Genomic DNA, 9,959 nt, shown 5'->3' with positions numbered 1-9,959 from the left:
ATTGTTTCTTTTGCTGAGAAAAAACTTTTTAGTTTGAGTAAGTCCCATTTGTTGATTCTAGTTATTAACTTTTGTGCTATGGGTGTCCTATTGAGGAATTTGGAACCCGACCCCACAGTATGTAGATCGTAGCCAACTTTTTCTTCTATCAGACGGCGTGTCTCTGATTTGATATCAAGCTCCTTGATCCATTTTGAATTCACTTTTGTGCATGGCGAGAGAAAGGGATTCAGTTTCATTTTGTTGCATATGGATTTCCAGTTAGAATACTAAATTTTTGATGAGACTATATTCCTAGGGACTCCTCTAAATGCTTTGCTGTTAGTTGAATGGAAGATTTCCCCCCACTAGTCTTAATTATTTCATTTGTCCATTGGCATTTATTGAGCACTTATTATAAACCAAGTATTACCAAGACACTGATGAAAAATATACAGTGCTTGTCTTCAAAGAGGAAGGGAGGTGGGCATATGATAAATGTGGGCTACCCTCAGAACCACAGAGGAGGGACAACTATTGGTCGGGGGAAATTGGAAGGGGATCTACTCTACAGGAGGAGGAAGAGACAGCAGAAATAAAATGAGTCAAGCTAGTGAATGAAAGTGTACTATATATGAGAAGATGAAATTATAGAAGAAACCAGAAAGAACTGTCTGGAATGTTTGCAATTTAAGTATTAGAGGAGAAATAGGAAAAGTAGAGCTTACTGTCCTATTCTCGTTGGTCTTCTCTTCTCTTCACTCCTAATTGTCTTGGTACCAGATTCTGAAGTCACAGGAACTGTATAAAAATCTAAAGAATAAAGTCAACATAGTCTGAAGAGGAGCTACCTGTGGCCTAGTTAGCTTCACCTTGGGGGAAGCTCTTGGGTGTGGTTTGAGGTTCAGTAGACCAGCCCTCAATGGTTCCTGCTTCTCAGACCAGGGAGAAGGATGACTCTGACTTGTGCAGATCTGCTTTTGCTTCCATTCACTACAGGACTGTCCAAAGAGTCGTGTAATTCATGAGATCAAGAATCCAGCCGAGGGCTGTGCCTTCCTGCGGCTGCCAGGTTGTCAGAGTTTGATGAACTTGGCAGCCTGTGTTGAATGAGGAATCAGCCAGAGTTTGTGCTGATTCCCCCCCATTCAGCACACCCCCAGAGCCAGAGCCTCCTCAGCCCCTGGAGTCTACCTGTTTTTCTACACCACATGGATAGGTTTCTGGGGTTCAAGTGTAGCAAGTTGGGCCATGATTTAACACCAAGGTCATAAACTATTTTGACAGGGATGAGAAGATTTGTCGTGTGTGTGTGTGTTTGTGTGTGTGTGTATGTGTGTGTGTGTGTGTGTGTGTAAGAAAGCTTCTGGATATATCTGACCTATTGCTTTTCTTTCTGAATCTCAATACAACACACACACACACACACACACACACACACACAGTATATGCATTCTAGAGTTGTATATCCACATTGGTTTGTCTACTCACTAGAAAGAACCCTGAATGGAAAAGGGTAGGGTTCATCCTCCATAATCCTATACCCATTGGCCTGGGGGTAGAGGACGGAGGGCTTAGAACAAAGCCAGTGGCATCTGAGAACTCAGATGGTAGGAAGACCAGAATGCGGAATGGCCGTTTCGCTGGAGGGGTTTAGGTGGCAACCTGGAATGAAGGAAGGAGGAGCAGGTAAAAGAAATGCCTCAAGATGAGAACATGGCCTATTCAAAGAACTGAAAGCCATTCATCCTGAGGTCGTCTCAGTGTGGCAATTATGACTTAGGGAACATTTTGGGGCTGTCCTTTAAACATAGCCTGAAGTTATTTGGTGGAACTCTCCCATCAACCAAGGCTGCTTTGTGATTAGGAACATATTCTTTTGCGAACATCAGAAACACAGGCTGTAATACCAAGCGACCATAGCCATAAAGCTTACACAGGATGGAAACTGCCAAGGCCAGGTCCTGGAAAGGGTGCCCTTGGCTGACTATTCTGAGTCCCTGCCTTGGGCTTCGGTGTTAGGCTGTCATTACCAGGTCTTTTAGGCATGCTTCTCTGTGTGCTAGTTTTCTTAAATGTAAAGAGAGCGTTTTGCAGTTGGGGAGGGGCTGGGCAGAGGGAAGGAACACCGATATTTATTTAGTCATTGCTCGATGTTAGACATCCACAGAGTTTTGAATTCTCACAACTTTATGAGACAGTGGTGGGAGAAAACACATTTTAAATGACAAATCAGAACATGACCTCTAATGTGTACAAAAGAAAAGACTTTGGGAGTATTTCCCCCGTGACTCATTTGTAGATTCTCATAAGAGTTCTTTGGAAGAATGTGGTACAGTTGGGAAATGCATGCTGATAGCTTTGGCTACTTTTTTGTGGTCTTTGCTTTAATCCATTTTTTTCAGGTTCTTCCAGTTTGTCTGTTCCCTGTGACCCTATGACAGACGGGATACACTTTAACTTACAGGAGCATAAACTCACTTGAATACTTTGCTGGGAAAGTAAAGAGATCCAGCAAACATAATGAAAGGAGGAATCTTAATGATTCAGAAAGGCGAGGATCAGGCATGTAATTAAACAGGTCAGGACTTAGGAGGGTGGAGTGAACTTGCTTGGAAAAGTTTCTACGTGGAGCGGGTGTGATCAGCGCTTCCGTCTGTACCATAGCACTCCCAGACACCCAAAGAGCCTGTATCTCCATGTGGCTCTTTAAGTGACTTGGCTTGGTTTTCCACACTTGAAGAGCTCAGAAATCTCCCACCCAAGACCATGTATTTGTCTGTTTGCTGCAGCTAGCAATGAGAGGCTGCAGAGCTGGGTTGGGAGGGCGGATGTTCTACCGACCTTACAGCCTGTTCAGCTTTTCGTCATTTTTAGGACAGTCTAAGTCTCCCAGGTTCCATCCCAGCTTACACTTTGGACCCCAGTTACCTTGAATGGGAATCTTATAATTAGGGGGAAAATATGAAGGTCTGAGGTTGCTGCCACTCCCTTTAGTCAGGAGAGAATCATGAGTAATTTTAGCTATAATCCCTTCAAAGAAAGAATTTGAAATCTTATAAATATCCATCTCTTATAGACATCCCTTGCCTAGAGAAACCACAAAGTTATAAGGATATACTGCAAAATACAATGATAGTTTTAATATTTGATTTTTAAAAATTCCTTAATTCGATCACCAGTGAATATTTTCCTCCTGTGTACACAAGTAGCTCAAGATGAACTGATTATTTTCTCTTGATGGCACCTTCCATGTTCATATTAAACTAATAATGATCTCAGTCTGAACTCTGAAGATTTCTGAAGTAGTGTTTAAACCTAAACAGAGACCAGACCTTTAAATTTGACTCAGTATCTACCTGTGCATATGCCAAGTTAATCAGGGTAAACACAAAGAATATTTATATATACACATACACATTAAGGGGGGGCTTTTACTTCAATTAATTTTTATGAGGATGGTTAGTTTTTATGAATATGAAAGTATATTTACAAATATAAAAATAATATGTCTTAATTGAAAATGTCAGAAATAAAGAGAAAATTTGAATAAGAGATAAAAATCACCTATAGTTCCATGTTCTAGGGAAAACCAATATTAACGAAGTCTGGCAAATCTCTTTCTGTGTGTATTGTAAACACACAATTTAGGTGACTGAGAACATACTATAGTCACATTTTATATTCTGTTTTCAATGGAACGCATTATGCCATAATTATTTTTTGTGTTATTAAACTCTTTGTAAATGTGTTTACAAAAATTTAATGGCTCCATTAATTCAATTGTATAAGTAAACAATGAATTACATACCTATTCTAGGTCTTTTTTAGTCCTATGCATTGCTGATGGTTCTTAATAATATTAATAAGGCTATAATTATTTTTATGCACAAATGTTTACCTCTAAATCTAATTTCTTTAAGGGATTGCTTGTTGGGTATGGGATTGCTGAACTAGGAGGTATGCATTGAACGTTTTAAAAAAAATTTAATACTTGTCTCTTTTTTTTTTTGGTATTGGGATTAAACACAGGGGTTCTTTGCTGAATTACATCTCTAGCCCTTTATATTTTTTAATTTAATTTTAATTTTTAATTTTTTGGGGGTACTGGGGAATGAACTCAGGGGCACTCAACCACTGAGCCACATCCCCAGCCCTATTCTGTATTTTATTTAGAGACAGGGTCTTACTGAGTTGCTTAGTGCCTCCCTGTTGCTGAGGTTGGCTTTGCTCTTGAGATCCTCCTGCCTCAGTCTCTCAAGCTGCTGGGAGTTTACAGGCCTGCACCACCACACCTGGCTGTCAATTATTTTGAAGAAAGGTTAGACTAGTTTACATTCCCTACAGAGGTTCCAGAGAATCATTTTATCAATAACCATTTTACATTATTATGAAAATAAATAAATACCACCACCATCACTGCTACTAAAAGTTTACCAATTTGGTAGGCAAAAATTTAGATAAGTTTATTTAGCATTTCTTTTGTTAGTGAGAATGCTTATTTTCTATAAGTATTTCTTCCTTAGTGAATTGCTTGTTCATGTCTCCGCCTAAAACAAAATATTTTCTCATGGGTATCTATTAAATCATAATATCTTAAAATATTATTTTGTCATGTGTGTTTTTCTTGGCTTTAAAATTCAATTTTCAGGGCTGGGTTTGTAGCTCAGTGGTGGAGCACTTGCCTAGCAGGCATGAGGCACATAAAAATAAATAAAATAAAGGTATTGTGTACACCTACAACTAAAAAAATGCTTAGAAATTCAATTTTTAATGTTAATTTTTGATTTATGAGAGAAGTTTCCACATTCTTGTTGTCAAATATATTTGTTTCTTTTGTGGGTATTTATAAATTTTATTTAAAGCTATCTTCAAAATATACTTATATGGTTTTGCAACCATCCCCAATATATTTGCAGATATTTTTCCATGTCAAAAAAAAACATGTATCTGTTAGCAGATACTCCCCATATTCTCTCCAATTATCTTCTAGATTTATTTATTCTGGATATTTCTTATAAACAGAATCGTATGATACGATTTTTGTTTTTTTGTGTGTGTCTGGCTTGTTTCAATTAGCACTTTGCAAGGTTCACTGCCCAAATGTCCATTGACAGATGAAAGAATGAACAAAATATGGCATATCCATTCAAAGGAATATTATTCAACAACAACAACAAAAAAGAATAAAGTACTAATAATACTGCAATACTGCAATATGGATGAACTTTGTGGGTTCTTTTTAAGCTGAGTCCTATTCTTCCAGATATTAATCCATAGGTTACTTCATGGCTAATTTTCATGGCTTGAGTCTTTATATTTAACTTGTGGTCCTAAATGGAAAGATTTTGGTGGCTAGTGGGAAGTCAGGACATGAAATGATTGTGTTTCTCTAAGTCATTAATGACTGCAGCACAGCCCCATGGAGAGTTAATGAGACTGACATGAGAATCGTGCTCCCAGATCTCCCAATGTAGGAGCAGAGTTGATCAAGGGCTCAAGCTGCTGTGCCCCAACTTCCATGACTGTGTTTAAGCTCTGAGGCTGCCTGTAGGCTGCCCCAACCAGAGACTCCGGGAGGCAGATATGCCCAGGCTGGCCTGCTCCTGGGAGGAAGGAGTCTTGCAGAACTTCTCTAAGAACTGTATTGTAGCCTAAGATGCTTCTGTTCAAACTTCACTTCTTTTCTCTCCTTCATTTAGGGTCAGGTCTGATTGAGTCTTGAATCGACTTTGAGTGTCTTTGGATCTTGACCATTCTGTGTAAAGGCCCATGTGTTGAAGGCCCATCTGTTCACAGCTTGTGGTTCTGTTGGGAACTGGGAGGTGGTATCCAGAGGAAGGCAGTGAGGCCACTGAGGGTGTGCCCTGGAGGTGGCTATTGGGACCTCTGCCATGTGCTTCTACCATGATGAACTGTGTTGTCACAGGCCCAAAGCAATACCCAAGAGAACATGGACTGAAACATGAAATCTTTTCCCTTACATTGATTACCTCAAGTGTTTGTCATTGTGAAAAGGCTGACTAACACAAATGGCTGACTAACACAATCTGGTGACTCTTCTTAGCTTCTTCCAGTTCCAACCTATTTTCTCTCTTGGAGACATTTCCTCTAGAACATTTTCTGTCTGTCTAATCCTGTCTTGGTTCTATTTTGTAGAGGACCCAGAAGGCCCCCTGTGCAATATATTGTCTTATATGTCATTCGATCTGCTTTCAGGTTTCCTGCCTTCCTGCTGTAGATTTCTATCTGGCTTTTTACAGGTCAGCAGTAATTAAATTCATTGTTAAAACTTTGAATATTTTAAAAAATTTTATATTCATATATATATATATATATATATATGTATATATTTGTTGTTGATGGACCTTTGTTTTGTTTATTTTTATGTGATGCTGAGAATCGAACCCAGTGCCTCACACATGCTAGGCAAGCACGTTACCACTGAGTCACATCCACAGCCCGAAGCTTTGCATTTTAATATCTGGTTAATTTAATTTTTCTTCTTCTCTACATTCTTTTAAATTGTTCTCCATGCAAACAGTTATACTTCTATATAATGTTAACCTTTAATTTATTTTATGATCTGTTATTATTGTAAGAAATCTCTAAAATTTAGATAATCTAAAAGAAGGAGAAGTAATCTTTGATTCAACCATATAGAAACAACCATGATTTAGATTGTTTTTTTCTGTTCTTATTTAAAAAATCAGAGTCACCTAAAATTCTTGATGCTTTCTTTTTCGTGTTTAGCATGTTTAACATCATTAAAATACACTCTGAATGAACTATAGGGTTGAACATTATCCCAGAGTGTAATTATGGACTATTTCAATTTTTCCACATTGTTGACATTTATTTCTTAATTTTTAAAGATACCAGACATACATCACGGTGTCATAACGTCCCCAGACTTTAATCTTTGTGTAAGAAGGACATGTCAAGACCTGCAACATCTTGCAGAGAGCAGAAGAAATAGAAGATCTTGCTGAGCTGTCTGTTTTGTTTCTTTTTCCTTCTGACCATCATTGATTTTGCTACTTTCTTTCTCTTCTTCAGGAAGCCACAGGAACTTCACATCTATTTGACTACAGTGTACCTAACCAGTTGGCTTATGACAATTGCTGGTTAGCTTCTACTATTGCTTTCATCAGAGTATTAAGCATTATAGCTTCACTATAGAAGTATCTGTTTCATCTGAGCTTTGGAAATTTTATTAGACTAGATATTAGTTTGTCCAAATGCCTTCCTTACATCTATTGAAACTATTACATGGCTTTTAAGTATTTGAGATTCCTGTGACACAGGGCAGAAACTTGATTATGATGAAACTTTTTTTTTTTTTTCATTTTTGTGGCGTAAGACATTCCATTTGATTGTCATGCATTGATGGATTTGTTTTTTAATTACTGTTTTAACTATTTTAAGTTTGCCAAATGGCTATTCAAGAATAAAGAAGTAGTTTTTAAATATAATGAAAAAAACTTCACAGATATTTGGGTTCAGAACTTTCTGGATTTTAAATTACGAGACCAAATGTAGAAAATGTTGGGGATTTTTCCCTTCTGGTTTTCATCATGCACACTTTCAATAGATTTTTAACCATTTGAGCATGTTAAAATTTGAGGGTGGTGGTGCTTGGGATTGAACCCAGAGCCTCCCACATGCTAAACACACACTCTACAACTAAACTACGCTCTACACCCTGGAAGTTTGCTATCCTGATCCCTCCCCCTGCATTCAACCTTCTACCACAGACATTTTCCAGGCTATTGCAGTATTTTGAAGGCTGCATAATATGCAATTCAGCAAGTGTCATCAAGGTAGTACAGTTTAGGTTTCCTTATTGATGGGCATTTTGTCCATGCCCATATTTCACTGACAACAATAATGCTAGAATGAGCTTTACTGTGCCTTAAACTTGCTTTGGGTTTCAGGTGGGCTTTGTCATTTAATGGTTATGTTATTTTAGACAAGTTATCTGATTTCTCAGAACCTGACTTTCCTCATCTGTAAAATAGAGATCATAATATATATCTCCATAGGATTGTGATGAGGCTTCAAGGAAATAATATCTGTGAAACACCTAGTGCAGTTAGTACCTAGAGGTTGTTCCATAACTGGGCTGGAGGCTAAAATACATGATTGACTTGTAGTTATTTATCTAATCTTTTTTTCCTTTCATTTGGCAAATGTTTGGTAAATATCACTCAGTATCTATCATCTTCTTCTGCTTGTGGGATGATAGTTCATAAAACATGTTGAAAATTCACCAGGAGGCATGTCCAGGATGGAAGATTTTAAAATAACACTTTCCAAATATGCACAGTGTTATCCCAATATGACTCGATTTCTCAACTTGTCTTCTTTCTAAACCTCACCTGTTTGGCACTTCACTTTCTTATACTTTCTGCATAACATGACTAATTTGACTTATTGTGAATCTACTCAGAGTAACCCAGTGCAAATTTTACATAGCAGGTATACTCATTGAGTAGGTACTTTGAGAACTGAGGGTTGTTTCCCCTAACTTAAATATTTTCTGGGAACCTGTCTTTTACTTCTCAGACTTTTAAGCTTTGTGGTTTTCATATTATAGATCACAAAGATCAACATAGTGTGGAAGTTGACAAACTAAAAATAAACCTTTCAAAAGTTAGGCTCATAAGCTTGTTACAATCGTCAAGAAAGTGGATGTAGGAGAATGGAGTCGGTGACTGAGGGAAGAGCACCACCAGGAGAATCAAGATTGTTTTGGTCCTTCCTGTGTTTCTCCACAGTGCTACATTGTACCCTGTTGTCCTGTGGGTGAGCAGCTCTCCCAGGGGATGGAAGCAAGTTGATTTTGAATATCCTATTTGAAAACAAAATTTAGGATTGGGCTTTATTTTCCAAGGTCTGATGGAGATCAAAGAATGGAGACTTTTGTTTTGCAGGAAGGACCAGGAGCACAGCGTGACAGAACCTTTCCCACTTGGCTTTTCCCGGTCTTCATTTTCCTGTCTGTCTTCTCCCAAAGCAGTGAGTTGTATCACGACCCAAGTATGGACTCTCTATTAATCGTCCAACTGTTGCATTTCTTATTTCAGCTATGACAAGCAAGGGAAGCATGAGAAATGGTAGTGCAAGGTCATTTTACTTATTCCCCTTATGAACTACATTAATGTCTATATCTTTCAAAATATTGGGAAAGGAATTATCTTGGCTACCTTCAACTCCAGAACAGAATTCTGTGTGGAGGATCCCAGGTCTTGGGATTAAATAAGAGGAAATCTTTTACTGTTACACACACTGCAAAGAAAATGCTTCTAGAAGAAAGGAATCTCCTTGATTATAATTGCTTGGTGCACCACATGGGATCGTGTGCTGTGGCCGTAACGTAGATGAAAGATCGTGAATCTTCTTTATTATTCCCTGGCCACCTCATAAAATGGCACTATCCAGAAAAAATATTATTTAGTAGCAAAATATATTTTAATGGAAAAATCATTTTAAGTAAAGGAATAAAAATGTGTTCCAGGAACTTTCCCCATAGACAGCAGAGTATGTTACATTTCATGAGGGTGGAGCAGCATCTATTTAATATAATTTTTTTAATATAGAAAATACAGGCATATTTAAAAATGCAAACATGTAAGAAAAGATGTCACAAGAAATAACAAAATATATCATAAAATTAAAGAAAAAGTAAATCTCAAATAACAAGTTTGCTAAACAAAATAAGCCCCAGCACCATGTTGGACTTTCTTCGAGTAAGTTCCAGGAGGTCCAGGCACTGCCAGGAAGAGATGATTCCACTCGGGGGAACTGGTTGGTGATGTTGTGGTTAAAAACCAATCTTCCTTTTCCTGGGGGGAAAAATGAATAGATTCAAGAGAAAAGACAAAACTGAAGAGGCAAATACTTCGGGGGAGGCTGACTGAAATAGGATTTAAGACCCTAGCCATTATCTGTGATGATGGCTGGAGGGTTGGGGGGGC

At 38.0% G+C, this 9,959-nt stretch overlaps 1 protein-coding gene across 1 annotated transcript in view; it reads right to left on the bottom strand.

Moving 5' to 3' along the window:
• Window positions 1–9,431: 9,431 nt before the first annotated feature.
• Window positions 9,432–9,959, bottom strand: part of Svep1 (sushi, von Willebrand factor type A, EGF and pentraxin domain containing 1) — a 169,542-nt gene continuing 169,014 nt past the window's right edge. Inside the window, 1 exon segment of the mRNA XM_048783107.1 lies at window positions 9,432–9,827. Within this exon segment, the coding sequence (XP_048639064.1) occupies window positions 9,806–9,827 (22 nt within the window). The 3' untranslated portion in view covers window positions 9,432–9,805.

Source organism: Marmota marmota, unplaced genomic scaffold (assembly GCF_001458135.2).
Source record: "Marmota marmota marmota unplaced genomic scaffold, marMar, whole genome shotgun sequence".
NCBI lineage: Eukaryota > Metazoa > Chordata > Mammalia > Rodentia > Sciuridae > Marmota > Marmota marmota.
This window is presented reverse-complemented; position numbering and strand designations above follow the sequence as displayed.